The sequence below is a fragment of the Suricata suricatta genome, chromosome 8, assembly GCF_006229205.1.
Source record: "Suricata suricatta isolate VVHF042 chromosome 8, meerkat_22Aug2017_6uvM2_HiC, whole genome shotgun sequence".
Classification (NCBI taxonomy): Eukaryota; Metazoa; Chordata; class Mammalia; order Carnivora; family Herpestidae; genus Suricata; species Suricata suricatta.
The window spans coordinates 130992162-131011510 of NC_043707.1; the positions used below are offsets into that span (position 1 = coordinate 130992162).

General features: G+C 53.1%; 1 protein-coding gene across 6 annotated transcripts in view; it reads right to left on the bottom strand.

Annotated features, from left to right (window-relative positions):
* FHAD1 (forkhead associated phosphopeptide binding domain 1) overlaps nucleotides 1–19349 on the bottom strand; it is a 115841-nt gene that overhangs the window by 48697 nt on the left and 47795 nt on the right. For all 6 annotated transcript variants that reach the window (XR_003912333.1, XM_029949302.1, XM_029949301.1 and 3 more), the window contains 7 exons: nucleotides 15828–15958; nucleotides 12813–12902; nucleotides 11696–11800; nucleotides 7926–8033; nucleotides 5188–5271; nucleotides 4339–4491; nucleotides 3029–3224 (listed from right to left, as the gene is read on the bottom strand). Coding sequence is in view for 5 of the 6 variants with exons in the window: in XM_029949302.1 (XP_029805162.1) it covers nucleotides 3029–3224; nucleotides 4339–4491; nucleotides 5188–5271; nucleotides 7926–8033; nucleotides 11696–11800; nucleotides 12813–12902; nucleotides 15828–15958 (867 nt within the window). In the remaining variant the exon portion in view is untranslated. The remainder of the gene's footprint in view (nucleotides 1–3028; nucleotides 3225–4338; nucleotides 4492–5187; nucleotides 5272–7925; nucleotides 8034–11695; nucleotides 11801–12812; nucleotides 12903–15827; nucleotides 15959–19349) is intronic.

Below are 19349 nucleotides of genomic sequence, written 5' to 3' on the forward strand. Positions count from 1 at the left end.
TCAAGGTGTGGTCCTAGGCTCTCTCCCTTCTCATATAATTTCTTCCTAAGTGATACCATTCACACCTTTAATCATCTACCTATCCACCCACTCATCCACCCACCCACCCATCCATCCATATATCCATCCACCAACCCACCCATCCACCCTCTCATATACGCATCCATCCATCCACCCACCCATCCATCCTCCCATATATCCATCTGTCCGTCCATCCATCCATCCATCCATCCATCCATCCATCCACCTGTCCATCCTCCCATATATCCATCTGTCCATCCATCCATCCATCCATTCATCCATCCATCCATCCACCTATCCATCCTCCCATATATCCATCCATCCGTCCATCCATCCATCCATCCATCCATCCACTGACCCACCCATCCACCCTCTCATATACTCATCCATCCATCCATCCACCCATCCATCCTCCCATATATCCATCTGTCCATCCATCCATCCATCCATCCACCCATCCATCCTCCCATATAGCCATCTGTCCATCCATCCATCCATCCATCCACCCATCCATCCTCCCATATATCCATCTGTCCGTCCGTCCATCCATCCATCCATCCGTCCGTCCATCCATCTGTCTGTCCATCCATCCATCCGTCCATCCTCCCATATATCCATCTGTCCGTCCATCCATCCATTCATCCGTCCATCCATCCATCCATCCATCCATCTGTTATTTATTAAGCACCCACTAAGTGATATATCCTTTTCTGGGTTCTGGAGATACACCACCACTAACATCTATTCCCAGATTAGACACACAGGGTGGCAGGTGCATCCTCGGCACCTTATCTTGAATATCTCCCAGGCACCTCACACTCATCTTCTCCTTCAAACCTGGTCTTCATACAATGTTCCTTACACTGGATTTTAGTGAAGGAAGCATGTCCGTCCTTTGACACAAGCCAGAAGCCTGGAGGTCTATACACCCCTTTCTCTCTGTCACTTCTCTTCTAACCATATCCAATTCCACCACGGAGGCTGTCGATTTACTCTTAAATGTCGGGGGACCTTTTCTCTTTCTCTACGTCACTGCTGCCCTAAAGCTGCCATCATCGCCTGTGACCGGCTCCCACCTGTCACCAGGTGCTCTGTGCTGGCCATTCTCCCATTCATTTTCCACTCACAGCCAAGACGATGGTCTCCCAAAGCAAACCTGTTCCATCATTTCCTACTTCAAACCTTTCATTGGCTTCTTGCTGCTCTCGGGAGAAAGCAGAGCTTCTGACGGCCCGCAAGCCCATGTGGCACAGCCCTGCCCACTTCCCCTGCCAGCCCCCCCCCACCCCCCCCCCCCCCCCCCCCCCCCCCCCCCCCCCCCCCCCCCCCGCCCCGACCAGGTCAGAGTCCTGCGCTTCTCCTTTGTAGCAACTGTCACCCTTCAAGATTTATGCGGGCACTATTTTTCAGTTAGTGCCCAACTCCCCTCCCCAAGACCACAGGGTCTCTGAGGGCAGGGGTGGTGCCTACTCCCCCCTCAATATTTTACTATGAAGAATTTCACATGCACGGATAAAGTTAGAGGAACTTTACAGCCAGCGCCCATACACCCTTGACCTGGAGTCCAGCTGTGTGTGACCCACCACACCCCTGCCCTGCCCAGTGTGGGCATCTAGCGGGCACACAATAAAACTCGAATGAAAATGGTTCAAGGTGCTTCCACTTATAAGGTGATAAAGATAAGGTGACTAGATATCTGTTCAGCAGTGTTCCCTGCAGCATTAACTGTGAGTTTGGAAAACTGGAGACAACCTAAATGCCCACGATAAAGAAAATGTATAGGCAGTGTCTGCTCCATGCCAGATACTATCTAAGCACTTTACATACACCAGTGAATTCGAATCCTCACCACAGCCTTGGGGCGGGTACTCCTCATTATTCTCATTTTACGGGTAAGCAAACTGAGGCAGAGAGAAGTAATCTGCTTGCTTTAGAGTCATATAGCCATTTCCAGGGGAAAATGCTGTGGAAGTTACGCCCAAAACAGAACAGTAGTGACAACGTCAAATGCTGGCAAGGGTGTGGAGCACCAGGAACTCTCTCTCACTGTTGGTGGGAACGCAAGACGGTGCCAGGCCCTTTGGGAGGCAGTTGGTGGTTTCTCTCAAAGCCAACCACACTCTTAGCCCAGGCTCCAGCAACCACGCTCTTTGGTGTTACTCCAAGTGGCACATAGATGGATAAACCCACCGTGGTCCCTCCAGACAGTGGAATATCATTCAGTGCTGAAAAGAGGTGAGCTATCAGGTCATGAAGAGACGTGGAGGGGACTTAGATGTGTATCTAGTAAGTGAAAGAAGCCACTCTGCAAAGTTGTAGGATTCCAACCCCATGGCATTCCGGAAAAGGCAACACTGTGGTACAAAGGAGCTGGAGGCTGGGGGAGGGACGAACCGGTGGGGGCAGAGGATTTTGAAGGCAGCAAAACTATCCTATGTGACACTATAGTGGTGGGTCCATGTCACGATACACTTGTTCAAACCCCTAGAATGCGCAGCACCGGGAGTGAACCCCAACTCAAAGCACGGACTCTGGGCTTCGTAATGATGGGTCAGTGGGGGTTCACCAGTTGTGACGAATGTCCTACTCTGGTGGGGGATCCCGACCGCAGAGGGGGGATGCATGCTGGGGGGCAGGGGGGCACACGGAAGTGTCTCTACAGTACTTTCCTCTCAATTTTGCTGTGAACCTGACACTGCTCTATGAAGTATCCATATATATATATATCTATAATGGCAGTTGCTTCTGAGAGAGAGCATTTAGCATAATTCTGATGTAGTTTTCCTTTTCCCTCTGTCATGTCTCATTTTTCTTCAGTAATCATGTCTCACTTGTTTTTTTTTTTTCCACCCCAGGAAAATCACTTCTCAGAGTCGGTCTGGAGAAGGGAGGACTTGGCCACATTCCTAAGAAGCCTTCCTCAACAGATGTCCCATCACGAGAAGATTCAACGCGACATTTTAGAGTCATGCAACTACGTGAGGAAGAAGGAAAAAGTGCCAGTAACCTGCTTCGGAGCTGGACAGCTGGATCCCGACGTCCCCGAGGAGGCGCTCCGTGCCCTCCAGCCAGGACAGCGACAGACGCAGGATGCCTAGCGCCACCTTCTGGAGCCCTGAAACAGGTGGGCTCACCTGAAGGCTCTGCAGCAGGTCCAGCTCCTTCTTCAGGTCCTTGCTACCACAGGACATTTTCATGCACGCCTGGGAGGACAGGAGATGGTGAGGAGCGCAGACACGCGCCAGAAACGCACTTGGACCTCAGCACTCTCGCCCCTGCCACAAGGCGGGAGGTGCCGCACGGTGGCTGCGCGGGGACGGCTCGGTTTTATTTACCTCCCTTCCCCCCACCACGAGAAGCTTTTGCTTTTTTCTTGGACTCTTAATTTGGACTCTGGATGGTCAAAGAGACCCCGGTTTTAGGTGTCTGCAATTTCAAAGTCAAAGGGCCAAGGACCCTGGGCTGAAAGGAGAACCCGATTTGGGAACTTCCTGTTGGGATGAACACATTGGCTGGCCAGAATGTGGGGTTTCCGGCTTTGAAAGAGCATGGACAAGCCAGCGTCTGCACAGACTCCCCAGATAGCAGCTGCTAATTTCCAGAGTGTGGAAACGGCTGCTGGGAGGCTCCATGCCCGCGTGGGAGCCCCGGGGGAGGTGGGGGTTGGGCGGACTAGTGGGCCCGGTCTCCTCCAGGGTCAAAAGCAAATGGGGCAAAAAAACCCTCAAACAAAACCTCCAGCCTTTCCATTGCGGGGCCAAGAAAGAAACAGCAAATAAAGAGGAGGAACATTTCTTTGGTTTCTCTGGAAATAACAGGGGTTATTTATTATTTATTTATTTTTTGCTGGGGACGGGACCTCCCCAGGTCAGTACTAGGAGTGTGTCCAGCCCCTTTCTCTTTGCCACTCCTGGTTCACCTGGGCTCTTTGTTTTCTGTTCCCAAATGAGTTTCTCCCACAAGAGTAAAGAACTAAAAAAAAAAAAAAAAAAGGGAGCAGAGCATTTCTGTCCCACCTGCTCCAGAAAATGCTAGATAATTTCCCAAACAGGCAGCACAAGAACGAGGCAAAAGAGGGGAGCCGGGGGGGCTCAGTTGGTTAAGTGTCCAACTTCGGCTCAGATCATGACCTCCCAGTTCATGGGTTTGAGCACCAGGTCGGGCTCTGTGCTGACAGCTCAGAGCCTGGAGCCTGCTTCAGATTCTGTGCCTTTCTCTCTGTCCCTCCCCTGCTCCCTCTCTGTCTCTCTCTCAAAATAAATAAACACAAAACAAAGCCTGAGGTGAACGGGAAGTTTGTAAGAGCAGAGGGGCCACCTGGCAGCTGTCCAACGACGTCTTCAGCTTCTCAACGTTCTCCGTGATTTCCTCCCATTTGGAGTTGTGGAGATGCGTCTCCTTCTGCAGGGCCCATTTTTTCTGCTGCAGGTGCATGCTGTCCTCAGTGACCCGGGTAATCTTCTCTGTTAACTGGGGAGAAGGCAGGAAAGAAGGGCTTGCGGAGGGCTCTGGGGAGGGAGCTGGGCGCGGGAGTTAAGCTCCCGGGTCAGCAGCTGAGAGGGAGGCCGGAGGAGGACACTGGCTGTCCCCAGGACGCGATTCCCAGGGTCAGAGATGACTTTCAGAAGCCAAAGACCCGTGACGTTGTCACGAGTTTGTTCTAGAATCTTCTGGTGATTCATAACACGGAGCCTGCTGCTGCAGGCTCGTTAATAGAAGGTCCGTGTCCGCAGCCGCAGAGAGCAGGCCCCGGTGCGCTTTCTTACGTGTGTGTTGACACGGGGATGGAAAGAAAAGTCGGAAGAGTGACCAGCCAGTCATCACAGCCGGAAGTCGGTCCTCACTGCCACCGTTTCTCTTCAGAAAGAAGGTGCCTTTACGAAGAGGCAGCCCCCGCCCCCCTTTAAGGTGCTAACGAAGGGTAAATGTGCATGTCTGGTGCCCAGAAATAGGCCTGAGTGGTTTAATTTGATTTTCACAGAAACATTTCTAGGGAGTTTAACTGGCTTTTACTTTAAAAGCCAGGAAATCCCATAAAATGAAAACAAATCTTTATGGTGTAGCAACAGTGTGAAAAATATGTTCCATCAACAAAACCCAGAAACATATGCTCCCCGTGTCTGGAGGCCCAGGTCCCAAGGAAGGAAGCGGGAAATCTCCACAAACCTGCTGGTCGGTGACGGCCTGGTCCAGCAGCGGCTTCACTCGTCCGGAGGTGGCCTTGATGACCTGACTTCTGAAATGCTCCAGCTGCCGCACAAAGGGAAGGTGACAAGAGTCAGCGGGGCCGGCTGCAGCGGCGTCCGGGACTCAGGAGGGTCTGCGCCCCATGAACGGTCGCTGTGGACCACCGGAGCCGTCCCCTCTCGCTGGAGGGGGCAGGGCCCCCGAAGAGAACAGAACAGCAGGTTTTAATTCTTTTCGAGGTCTGCCCACCTGACCCAACCCGCACACGTGGTCAGCACACATGCGTCTCACACCCGCCGAAGAACCACTTGCTGCCAATGATCCAGTGGGAAGCCTGGGGCCGGGAGCACTTTTCCATAATTGCTAAGTTGGCACCAGGCTGTGAAATAAATATTGAGGCTGTCACCGCAAGTAAATGGTGTAAATCAGCATGCACGCCTGGGGGCTACGGTGTGCAGTTCTGGGCCGTGGACCAGGCGTGTCCCCGAGACTGTCCATCATCTCTGTGTCCCCAGAGCCCAGTGCAGAGCCTGACCGAGCGGGCGCTCGGGACATGGGCACCGCATGCTTGGACACAGAGACAGCTGTCAAACACCGTGTCTTGAGCTTTGGTCCAACCGGCGTTTACTGAGTGCCTCCTTAGTGCCGCTGTTTTCAGACCTCAGCGGATGAAACAGCCCGATTAAGTTAAACCAGGGCACACAGAATCACTAGTTCAAGGTCCCTGGTTCCATGAGTAGAGGAAGGCAAAGAAACCCAACTTTCTCTGAGAGTTTACCAACATGGCCCGGGTTTTTGGTTCACTTTATTGACTGGGGTGCCTGGGGGGCTCAGTTGATTAAGCATCTGACTTCGGCTCAGGTCATGATCTCATGTTCGTGGGTTCAGGCCCCGCGTTGGGCTCTGTGCTGACAGCACGGGGCCTGCTGGGGATTCTCTGTCCCCCTCGCTCCCTGCCCCTCCCTGCTCGCTCTCTCAAAACTAGATGAATAAATGACACAAGAGTCAAAGGGTCCTAAAATGCACAAGCTTACTGTATGCTGTGGATTCCGGGAACCCAGGAGGGGAATGGCGACTCCTGTAAGGACACCCCGGCAATCACCCGGCCCAAAGCTGATGGCGGCGGGGTGGGGGTCTGGGGGCACGCCGGGCCACCCTCCGGATCCTGGGGGAGGGTCCTAACTAGCCCAGGAAGAGGTTCGGCAGAGCACAGCGCGGGGCAGAGGCCTAGGTCCCCTGGGTGATGGGCGCAGTCCTGGAGCTGCAGACGGCCAGAGGCTCAGCCAGGGAGCAGGGCCTTGGAAAGAAGGGGGTGGGCCGGGAGGGGGTGGAGAGAGGGCTCACGCTCGGTCTTGAGTCCAGACCTGGAGGGGTCTCAACGTCTCTGAGGGTCCTCCTGGATGACTTCTCCCCAGAGCCACAACCTAGACCTGGTGCCTGAGCAAGTGACAAAAACCACGCCTTCCAATCAGGTGTGAGCCTTCCAATCAGGTGTGAGTCGGGGGCAGCCGAGTGCAGAAAAGGTGCACAAAGGGAGGTGTCGACCGGGGGCTCTGTGCCCTTGCTAAGTGTCGGCAGCTCACGGGGATGGCACCGGGTGACATTTGCTAAAGGGGCTTTACGATCTGCCCCTCAGCCAGCATGTGCCTCTGACCATGCCGGGTCACGCTGCCCGGTGAAGGCTCATAAGGGCTTTGGGAGCTGGGCTGTGTGGGATGGAGGACTCCTTTCCGGAAGGCCAGAAGTGCGCACACACACGCACACAACTCGCTCTTGGGCTCCCCGGAGGCGTGCTCGCCAGGAGAGAGCCCCTGGAGGAGGAGCCCAGGGCCGGCTGCCCTCGGAGACCATATTCTGGAGAAGCAGTGCCCCCATCCTGACTTCCCATTTGCTCTCCCTTAGCCTTCGGTGAGGTCTCGTCTCCATCTCTGGCCCTCACATCTGTGTCACGCATAGAGGAAGGGCCACTGGGCCATCTGGGGCCAGAGGATGAGAGAAGTGGCGTCCCCAGAGACTGCCCACAGCCCTGCCCAGGGCCTTCCTCATCCAGCGTGAGCTTTGACATTCTGGGGTGTTCCCTTATTTCCTTGAGGACACCGACTGTGGCCTCTGCTGGGGACAATGGTGGTAGATGTCAGGGCAAAACAAACATGAGGAAGAAAGGATTAGAATCACCATGAGAGGGGCGCCTGGGTGGCTCAGTCGGTTAAGTGTCCGACTTCCGCTCAGGTCATGATCTCACAGTCTGTGGGTTTGAACCCCGCACCGGGCTCTGTGCTGACAGCTCAGAGTCTGGAGCCTGCTTCGGATTTTGTGTCTCCCTCTCTCTGTCCCTCCTCCTCTCATGCTCTGTCTCTCTCTCTCAAAAGTAAACATTAAAAAAAAATTTAAAAAGGAAAAGAACAGGAACATCAAAAACCACCATGAGATCAAGACGCTCAAACTCTTCCCAAGAGGGAGCAGCATGGCCAGGTAACTGGGGCAGGCGTGGAGCCGGGATGGGCTGCCTGGGTCTCCGGCGGTGGCCGGCTGTTTCCGACAGGAAAAGCCTGTTTGTGGTGCCCTGGGGTGCAGAAGCCACACGGCTTCCCCTCTGGGGTAGAAAGGAGAACTCCGCCATGGCCGATGTCCCCCTCCCTCTCCACCAGCTGCCTGGGTGCAGAGGACCCACGGGGAGTGGGGGTGGGCCGCTGAGGGGGGCTCTGGAGCTCGCCTACCTGACCTACTGCCCTTTCCAAATTGACTTTAATGAGGTTCTCTCTGTTCCCCATTTCTTGCAGCTGGAGCAATTTCCTTCTGGAATCCTCCTGAAGCTTCTCTTCAACCTGAAATGATGATGAAAGCATGTGCTCGCCGCTAATGTGATCATAATGCACTCCGGGGGATTCCTCTAGGAAGTCTAATGGCCCCAGGGTAGGGGTCGGGGGGGGGGGGGCAGGCAGGCTGCAGCCCAGGTGGCGGGGGTCACAGGCACGCGCAGGGTGGAGGCAGGCTCACAGGAGCTGCCCGCCCTCCAGGGGAAAGGGCCGAGCTCTGCCTGGGGTGGCTCCAGTCCCTGCTGGATGCCTGGCAAGTGGTGGGATCACTGCCACCAGCGTCCTCATCTGTCAAATGGGGATGATGATCCTGGGACGCCCCAGAGGGTTATTACGGGGACTTAAAACGTTTAGAGTCGTGCCAGGACTTCTTGAGGGCTCTGTAAATGTACCCGATGTTGCAATCGGGAGAAGTGGACAGGAACGTCCACCCTGTGGCTGCATCTTAATGCCACTAGTCACTGCCCCGTGGCGGGTACGTGGTGGACGTTATTACGAGGTTTATTATCCTGTCTGTCATTACTACTTTTAGCGCTCACCAGTGGAAAACTGCGGAGGCTTAGGGGCTTGTGGAACAATATCTTTTTACAAATCACAGCCTGAAAAGAAGGGAGTTTGAAGCAAGGAAACTTGCCTATTTATTCCCCACTGTTCGGAGCATAGTCAAGGCGAGGGGAGCCTTTAGGGGCTCGATGCTGCCCCCTGCTGGCTGTTACAGGACCCTGCAGTGACACAGCTCATTTTCGCACAGTCCCATTCTGGAAGCACCTGCTAGGCCCTGGGCTCTGGCTCAACTGGGCAACGAAGCAAACACCCCTGAATAAACGTGAGGGCTGGTGCCAAAACAGCTTTGCAAGCTGCGTCTTGGTGGGGCTGAAGGGGGAAGTCACAGGCGTGAGGAAAGACACTGAAGAGCCCTAGAGAGCTTTGCTCTGAGCAGTGCGGTGGGCAGAGCCCGAAAGTGGCCACAGACAGTGCTTTGGAAAAGCCATCCAGCCCCGCGGGGCCTTAGCTTCCTCCCCCATATCTAAACATGCCCTGACCTCTGCTTCAGCAGACTTTGTTACGTGCTCTGAAAGCCAAGTCCAGCCCAGAGGACTCTGCCCTCATCTGGGCTCCTCATCCAACAGCCAGCACCCCTGGTCCCCACCCCGCCCTCAGGTCATCCTCCGCTGCACCTGCTCCGGCTCTCACACCCAGCGATCTCCAAGCCTGTGCCTGGGTCTCCTCTCCAGGCCCTGAGGACCTCTGGGCCCTGCTAAGTGGCCTCCTCCCTCTCGTTTCTTTCCTTCCAGCACATTCTTCAGGGTGCCATGAGAGTGACCAAACTGTGGAGCAGCACAGTCTGACAGAACCCTCTGTGAAATGCTCTGTGTCTGTGCTGAATGGCGTGGCAGCCACATCTGGCTCTCGGACACTTGAAATGTGGCTGGTGTGACCGAGGGACTGAATTTTGAGTTTTACCTAATTTTGAGTCATTTCAATGAACTGTTGCATGTGGCCAGTGGCTCTGCCGCAGTGGCGGCTGGGGCCAGACACGCCTGGGCCCAGTCTCGGCCCCGCCACCTGGCCATGGTCACCTTCCTAGTGACAAGAGCCTCGATTCCCTCCTCTGTACCATGGACAGGATAAATGTTTGAGAGACGAAGTGTTTGGCGTAGTGCCCAGCACGTGAGGGATGGTAGGCATCATGTTATTGGCCACATGTAATGATACCAATTCCCTGTTCAGAAGCCTCCAGTGGCTCCCCGCTGCCTGTGTGGTGTGTCACAGACTGATGCAAAACACCAGCCAGGGCTCAAGAGGCCCTTGTGAACTCCAAGCGATATAAATAAAATTGAAACCACACTTAAATAGATCAGAATACAGCTGCTAAAAATCAAGGGAAAAGAAATAGTTCAAAGTGGTCAGAGAAAATAGATTACATAAAGGCATCGTAGTTACACCTCTTTTTAATTTAAATTTGTTTGTTTATTTTGAGAGAGAGAGAGAGAGAGGGCACGAGCATGTGAGGGGCAGAGAGAAGGAGAGACAGGATCCCAAGCAGGCTGGGTGCCATCAGCACAGAGCCCGACGTGGGGCCTGAACTCACGAACTGGGAGACCATGACCTGAGCCAAGATCAAGAGTTGGACACTTAATTGACTGGGCCACCCAGGCGCTCCTAGGCTTCTAAATGACTTCTAAATAGAAACAACAGGATCCAAGAGACAATCAAATGATCATGGACCTAATGCTGAAGAAATGTCATCACCAATGCAGAATGCGATAGTCAAAATGTGTTTTAAGAACAAAGGTTAAATATTCATTTCCAAAGGTGTGTGTGTTTGTGTGTGCAAACCTGGGAGGATTTGTCATCAGCACGGCCACACCGAAGGAAAACACTAAAAGATGTTCTTCCAACAGAAGAATGATGATCCCAGATGATCAGAGACACAGAAATGATAGCAGAAAAGATGACGTGTGGGAATACTGACTGTACAGAAACACTGGTAAGGTCTTCTGGGGTTCAAAAGACAGTGACTCCTTTAGAAATGGTAACATACCTGGGGAGGTGGTGAGTGAAGTGAGTGTTCCAAAGTCACTGCCTGATAAAGGAGAAAGGCATGATTATCAACTAATGTTGGATCCTGGCAAGTCAAGAATGCAGATTGTAGTCGTTAGGCTGACCACTCAAAGAATGAAGAGTGAAAAACTGAATTAATATTGGACTTTGGTAAGTCAAGGCTGAATGCTGTTGTCTTGCTGTGGCGAAAAGAGAAGAGAAGAAAGACTTTCCAAGCTGATAGAGAGAAAAATGGAATGACAGGAAACCACTAACTCAGAAAAGGGCAAGAAAGGAAGAGAAGGGAACATAACTTAGATCATTCAGGGGCCCTGGGCGGGAAGATGGACTTGAACCCCCAAAAGCCAGCAATGGGCTGAAAGGCAAAGATTGTCAAGGTGGATTTTATAGAGATGATATGCTATTTAGAAGAAATAGGTCTAAAACTTAAAGACTGACAGAAAAAGTAGGAGCAAGATACGCCATGAAAATTCTAACCAAAGAAAAGCCAGTGTAGCTGTCAGTGTTATATTAATGACAAAGTCGACTTTAAGGGGAAAACACTCCTAGAGACAAAGAGGGACACTTTATGATGAGCAAAGGGTTTTTTTTTTTCCCACTGAGAAGTATTAAAATTCTAAATTTATATGAACCTATGAACACAACCTCAAAATACACAAAGCCAAAGCTGGCAATACTAAAAGTAGAATACACAAGTCCACAATCACGAGATTTAAAAAAAAATTACCTCTTCAGTGACTGACAGAACACACGGCCAAACCCATCAAAACAGGCATTTAAGTTTGAACGACGTCACTGGCAAACTTGATTGAATGGATCAGTTCTCTTCCGGGTAAGTTTGACAAGAGTGGAAGTCGGTCTAGACAAGTGGTCATACACGGGAGCGCTGGAGTCAGACAGACCTGGGCTGAGTTCTGAGAAGTACACCTGCTTGATCTGTGTGAACTTGGGTAAAGTCCTTTGCCTCTGTGAGCCTCAGTTTCTCAAACTGTAAAGTGGGGTTAATACCAGTAACGGCCGCCCGGGGTCGGTATGAGCTCAATGGCGATGACGCGCGCCCAGAGCCTGGCCCGGCGCAGTCCCTGGGCCACCCCGTCCTCGCTTACCTTGCTCTTTTCTCGCAGCGTTCTAGAGATCGTGTTCTGTTCCGCAGAGCTCTTCTTCAGCTCCTCCCTGAGCTTCCTCATTTCTCTGTCCATGTCCTGGATTTGCTGAAAGAGTTCCAACAACAGGAAGTCAACCTCCCCAATGGGTTGAATATTCCGAATCTCTGTGGTTCATTGGGTTCATTAAGGCAGAAACTCATCTGGTATTAGCTGGGGAAATTCTACATCTGCGGGGTAAAGTAGATGTTTTTTTTCCCATTGATATATGGGTAATTGGGTAAAGGAAAATGGTCAGTTTCTTGTGAAAATCAGTATGGACCCTGGATTAAACAGTGCAAGATATCCATCAACTCATTAGAAGCTCTTCTCCTGGGGTATATTTTCGAGATTGATCTAAATAAGGGCGGCTTGGATGACACAATGGACACAGTTTGAAGGACAGAACAAGGACATTGAGGCAGAAAATAGCCACGTCCCTAACACAGAAAAGTGCGCGTCTCCTGGTGTCTAAGGCGCTGTGTTTCCCAGTGGATGGAAACGTGCGAGAGGATTCAGCCGGCACGGGAAAGAACGTTTTCATTTTAGTGCTCGTATTTTCGTTGTTACTTATTTCCAAAGTCATCGTCTATATGAGGCAAACGATACCTCTTCTTTTTGTTTTGTTTTTACGAATTGGTATAAAACTGATGTCTTCCAGTAAAAATACTTCAGGGAGAATTTCACGTTACTAACAGTGCCTGAGCCTGTGATAAACCGAGACAGCGGAACAGGAAGGTATGGGCACCACCGAGCCCAGGGCAGGGCCCGCAGAGTGTACCTCCCGACCTCCTCCACAGTCCCCCCGCCCTGCCCCGCCGAGGGCGAACTTGGTGAGGCGGCCGAGCCCACTGCCCAGAGCATCCTGGGAGTGTGTGTGCTCCTCCCGTTTCCACCCACCTCTTCTTTGAGGCTGGAGGCAGCATTTCAAAGAATTAGGAGATTGTCAACAAACTGTCATTAAAGTCGCAGAGCTGGTGCTATCTCATGGGCCAGGAAGCCCTCCCCAACACCCCCAACCCCCTGAAGGTCAAGGTCTAGCCTTTCTGGGGACTCCTGGGAGTGATGAACTTCAACTCACAGTTTTGCAAAGTTTTAACTCTTTCCCTTGGGCTTCCTGGTGCTCCTTCTGAGAATCTTCCTTTTTTAGCTCTTCGTTCAGCGTGTGGCACTAGAGAGAAAGGGCAAGGGGGCCACGGGGCTGTCTGTGGGCCCACAGTCCCCGTACCTGCCCCTAAGAACAGTTCCTGCTGTTTGATCTGATCACGTCCCCAAAGTCCAAGAGAGGCGAGGCCGTGTGTGTCAGATGGACGCACGGAACCCCGTGGAAGTTCCTAGTTCACCCCTTGTGAGTTCTGGGGACCACGGGTCTAAATTCTTCTTCTTAAAAAAAATTTTTTTTAAATGTTTATTTTTGAGAGAGCAAGAGAGAGACAGCAAGCATGAGTGGAGGAAGGGCAGAGATGGGGAGACAGAGAACCTGAAGCAGGCTTCACGCTGTCAGCAGAGAGCCTGACGCGGGGCTTGAACCCACAAACCGTGAGATCATGACCTGAGCTGAAGTTGGACGCTCAACCGGCTGAGCCACCCAGGCGTCCCTAAATTCTTCTTTTAAGAGTCAGCAGTCTCCACCACAGGACCGAGCCAGCTCTCTGCAGAGTCTGGGTCACTAAGGGTGGAGGGACTGGGTGTGTTTTCCTCTGGGACCAGCCGGAAGTGGCTTGCGGGAGTGCATGGAGGGGCTCACTCAGTGAACCTGGACGGCTCTTAGAGTTTTCTGCCAGTTACGGCTCAGAGACACAGCTGCCCCGGCCCAGGACGTGGAAAGGGAGCAGCCCCTCTGGAGGAAAGACACAGTAAGAACATAAAGATGTGCCTTCTTCTGACCCAGAGATTTCCACATTAGTAGCGTCTCTTAAGGATGATGATTAGAGGGGCATCTGGGTGGCTCGGTCAATTAAGCGTCCAGCTTCGGCTCAGGTCATGATCTCACGGTTTGTGGGTTCGAGCCCCGCGTCGGGCTCTGTGCTGACAGCTCAGAGCCTGGAGCCTGCTTTAGATTCTGTGTCTCCCTCTCTCTCTGACCCTCCCCTGCTCACGCGGTCTCTCTCTCTCAAAAATAAATAAAAAACATTAAAAATTTTTAAAAAAGGATGATTAGAGAAATCAACAAATCTGTGGGTTCAAGGATTTTTTCACAGTATTGTTAGCAACAGAGAAAAGAAAAAGCAGTACAAAAAAAAAAAAAGAAACAACCCATGTTCAAGAACAAATTGTTTTATTTCATTGTGCACATCCAGAAAAATGTTATGTAACTTTCAGGACCGAAGAAATATTTTGTAGCTTTTAGGACCCATGATAGGAGCTTTTATTTATTAACATGGGAAAACACTTAAGTATTTAAAATTAAAAAAACTGTGTATAGTATAAAATTTTAAATATTTATTTACTTATGTGGAAACAAGACTGGAAGAATATACGTTAAAATATCAATGTGGATTTCTTAAATAGATTAAAATTTTTTTTAATTTTTATTTTTCAGAGAGAGACAGAGCACAAGCGGGGGAGGGGCAAGAGAAAGAGGGAGACACAGAATCAGAAGCAGGATCCAGGCTCTGAGCTGTCAGCACGGCCTGAGCCTGGGCTCGAACTCATGGGCCTTGAGACCATGACCTGAGCTGAAGTTGGACGCTTAGCCAACTGAGCCACCCAGCTGCCCTTCAATGTGGATTTCTAAGGGTAGCAGTTTCTTTCTTATCTCTTTAATTTTGCTTTTCAATATCATCATCTACTTATTTTCCTAAAATTAACACACATGACAAAAGGAATGAGGAAAAGGAAGGAGAGCCATCCCGGATGCTCACGAGGGCCTCACCCTTGGTGGCCGGGAGCCTGTGTGCTGACAGATGGCCCAGGCCAGCGGAGAAGAAATACCTCATCCCAAGGGCAATGAGGGAGGGAAAATGGGGAGAAAAAAAATCCAAATGTACTTCTGGAAGTAGGCTAGTCAAATAGGTGCTGTTTTTCCATATTTCTTCTACCTGGCATCAGCTCTGCACCCCGCACCCCACACAGGGCCCCACCACCCACACATACACACGTGCCCGGACAAAGCCGTGACCTCCTGTGTCTAGGGCGTCAACCTGCCTGGGAGAGATGACCACGCAGGACTCGCCAGGCTGCTGGCCAGGCGCAGAGGCAGAAAAGCACGACTGAAATCAGCCTCCCACTTCTCAGAAAATGCCTCTGCTATCCCCATTTCACAGATGTGAAAATGGAGACCCAATAAGAAAGCTCAGGGATTGGAGCCTGGTCTCTCCGACCCCAAAGCTCATGTGCTGCCTTTTCTCAGTTCCGAACTGAGTACTGTACTCAGCACCAGATGTTACTTCTTGCGCCTTTTCTTTGGAACTTCAAGATCTGTCTCCCCACCCACGTGGCCCTGTAGACAGAGCTGCCTGACCAGACGGCCACTGTGACTCTCGGAGCTGTCACCCCAGGTGACTTTACCTCGACTCATCGAACCAGACCAACCATACAAACACTGAGAAACCTTTCTGGGGGCGCCTGGGGGGCTCAGTCGGCTGACCGTCCGACTCTTGATTTCCGCTCGGGTGCTGGTCTCATGGCTGTGAGTTCGAGCCCCTCATTGGGCTTTGTGCTGACAGTTTGGAGCCTGCTTGGGATTCTCTCTCTCTCCTTCTCTCTGCCCGTCCTTGCTCATGCTCTCTCTTTCAAAATAAATAAAGTTAAAAAAAAGAAACTTTATTCTACAGGATCAGGAGTCTAAGCCAGGGTGGCAGGAAACATTTCCAGAATCAAAGTTATGTTTATGAAGCTCCTTAACTTGCAGAGGAGCTGACCCTGCCTCTAGTCTTTCCAGGTGTGCCCTTCATGTTTGGGGCCACCCGGCAGCTGGGACCCCCTGTGCCCTCCCTGTGCCCTTGGCCACCAGCCTCCTCTCGCAGTGGTGGGAGCGGAGTGGGTAGCATTTGAAGCTAGGGTCCCGGCTAAATCGGATGAGTCATGAACTCGGCTGTCTGCTTTGGTGGGGAGGGGGGGGTGGCAGCTATAGTTACGGTAACCCGACACTCACTCTGGAGCTGAGGACTTCCAGCTGATGGCCCTTTTCTTTGTTCTCACTTTTTAGTTGGTTCACCTCCTGTTTGAGTCGCTGGATTTGCTCATCCCTTGTTAACACTTCTTTTTGCAAAGATGACACCATCCCTGTTAAAAAAATGTAATAAAGACTCAGAGGTCTGGAGGAGCTAAGGATTACTGTCACCGCAGCTGTGAGCCAACTTGTGGCCGAGCCCCTTCCAAGCCCCAGCCACTCCTGGTGCCCGTCTACACCCGAGGAGGGACGGGGATGACGCCAATGTGGGCTGAACAAGAAGTCCGCCAGTGTTGCCGGGAGAAGGAAAGCCTTTTGGGGCCCCTGTGGGCTCGGCTTCGGCGGGAGGGGAACCCAGAAGCCTGGGGGACAGAGGCCCAGCCCGGCGGAGGACCAGGAGTTTTTCGCCAGAGCCGTAAAAAGGTTGTGGCAGAAGGAGGCTGTCAGTGGGGTGGCGGGACTCACTCTCACCTGAGTGGGACTGTTTCTACCACTTATTAGCCTAGTGTTCTTGGACCTGTTATTGTACTTACAGTGTTTCACTGCATCGTCCCCCCGGAGCGAGTGTGAGGGTTGAAGACACAAAGCACACAGGAGAGCGGCCGACCACAGCGTTTGCTGCGTGGCGCCTATTATGTCCTGTGGTAGCCAGCTCCTAAAATGACCCCGGGATCCCTGCCTCCCAGCACCATGCCCTTGCCCCGCACCCTCCCCCCACGGTAGGGCTGTGAGGACACTCAGGCCGCCAAGGAAGAGGCCCGCCCTGTGGGGAATGACGGAGGCCTCCAGCTTAACGGCAGGCGGGCGAGCCGTTCTGGAAGCTGATCCGCCAGCTCCCGTTGGGGCTTTGGATGACGGGACAGTTGCCCCAGCCAACATCCTGGCTGCCCCTCACGGGAGACCCTGAGAACCAGGTCGCCCCCCGATTCCTGAGCCACAGAAGCTGCATGAGACACTGACCAGTGGTGGTGGCTTTAGCCGCTAAATCTGGGATTGGCGGCTACGCAGCAGTAGGTAACTAGTACGTTATCGGACTCTCGTATTGAGGACGAGTGGAAGGAAGGGCAGAGATGCCGGGGGGACCGGATTATCTCACGCGGTTCTTTCTTGGAAGGACATTGCGCTTGATTTTGTTGGAGGGTATCAATCAAGAAGGTACGTGAAATACAGAACAATATGTTCTGGAATTTCATTTAAACAATAAACTCTGCCACAGGACACAGTTAAGTTACTCTGAAACAGGTTGATCCCTTTGGGACCTGCCTTCAAGCAGGGACCAGAGCTTTGGTCTGGACCTTCTTCTTCTTCTTCTTTTTTTTTTTTTTTGTAGATAAAGGTTTGGGATGAAGGTTTGTTTCATTGAATAACTGATCTGCGCTGCTGCCAAGGCCACTGTGCACAGACAGCAGAGAGGGGCTTTTGTTTCTTGGTCTCTTCCTCTTCCTCCCTGGACAGAGCCTTGATTTCCTCCTTGGATGGGAGCCGCTCCTCACGGGGCCTGTGTGTTTCCTTGGTCTTAGCGCTGCGGGCTCAGCCTGGTCAGCCAGAAGCTTCTGTGTCCCTGCAGCTCGTGGTCGTGTTCCCTGAGAGCCCGCCGTGTTTGAACACGCTACCCTCCGCGCTCAGGTCCGTGAGGCAGGCCATCTTCTTAGACTCACGGCTCTCGTCCTCCCCGTCCAGGTTACCTTCCCGGACGTTCGGGCACGGGCAGTCCCTTTCCTCTTACCAATGCCCATATGCCTGCCCCTCTGGCAGGACAAAGCGTTTTCCCGGCATCAAACCCGCTTCTGGACCGTTGGTCCGTTTCCGGATCTGCTGACGGGAGTCGGCACTGGTGGTTTTGTGCGTCTGATTGGGATCCATCTGGCCCTTCTTTCGGCCACAGCGGCGGACACGGGGGCAAGCCTCTTCTCCACCGGAGCGCACGTAAGGCTGCAGCCGCTGACCCGAAAGGAAAGCGAGGCGACACCTTTTACCAGATGCCCTGCCTGCTGGGAGGCCTCTCCGCTCTGGATGCTGGGACGGCGAGCCATTCCTGGCCTGTGGGCGCCTCGAGGCTGTTCCCTGTGCACCTGCCGGGCCTCCCCTGCCTGCCCATGGATGTGCGCTACTCAGTACTCAGCCGGACACTGGCCGGGGACCCTCCGAAGGCCACCGGGTACTCTCTCCATGCAGGTTCTTCCCCGGGCTCTCTGCCCAGCAAACTGTAGCTGTGTCGGCCCCTCTGACGCCATCCTCTCAGTTCGGGGGCCCCCTGGGTTCAGCCTGGGCTCTTGGTCCCACGCTGTGGTCTGGGACTCCCTGCAGGTAGGAAGCCTGTCTCTCCTGGATCACTGGCCTGTGGGAATGATGGTTTCCGATGTGTTTTTTTCCTTTCGGGGTTGTTTCAGGCAGGAGGGCCCATCCAGTGCCTGCACATTTTTCTTGCCTCTCTCTCTGCAGAAGCAGGTGCTGTGATGGCCTGTGTCGGCCTGGTCCCTGAGCCCCTGCTGACCCGTGGGGGACGCCAGATGGAGGCAAGACACGAGCCCATCTGTTATAAGCCCCTGAGGCTCTGCACACCCAGCCTGGTGCTTCTCGAACTTGGATGCACACAGGACACACCCGATCTCACTGAAGAGCAGATTCCAGCTCAGGAGGACTGAGCTGGGGCCCGAAACTCTGTGGACCGCACGAGGACCCAGGGCGCCAGATGCCGCTGGTCTGGGGACCACACCTTGAGGGCATCCAGCCCGCTCCCAGGGTCGCCCCAGCCCGGGTCTGTCCAGTCCCTGAGGGGAGAAAGTGGCACCTGAGACAGGCCTGAAGCATGGATGAGATTGGACAGGCAGGTGTCAGCGAGGCAGGGGCCCAGCGTGTCACGCTCCTGGTGCCCAGAGCAGCACTCGGCCCGCAAGAAGGGCTCGGCAAGTATCTGGGGATGTTGTCGGTGAGGGAAGAGTGTGAACAGGCTCAGGCAGGTGGCAGGGGTCAGGCTGGGGAACTGCAGAGTGGGACAGAGGAAACGCCGGGGGTCAGGCTGCCCCGGTGCAGGGCACACAAGCTCACAGAGAGGTGGATGGTGGTTCACCAGTAGCTCAGCTGTGTGCCAGGCACTCGGAGCACAATATGTCCAACCCAGGCTCCCTGCTCGCTCCCCAGTCACCCGCTTCACTCCTTCCCCTCCTTCTCTGTTCATGGCCCCATCCTCTTGGGGTCTCTAGGTTTGTGACTTCTCTCTAAAAACCCCAGTGGCTTCCCATCACCCTTAGAATAGAACCCAGTCTCCTCCCCAGTATCTACCCCCCACCCGCCTCCCTCTCTGACCCTGCCCTGTCCCCCCACTCCCCTGTTCACTGCACCCCGGCCACACTCATCTTCAGCTCCTCCCACATGGCCGCAGGCCCCTTGCACTTGTGATCTCTTTACTAGGAACACTTTTCCCTCTGGCTTCCTGACTACTCTTCCTTTTCACCTCTTCAAAGACCTGTCCTGGCCTCCCCACTGAGCTGTTCGCCCTCTGCT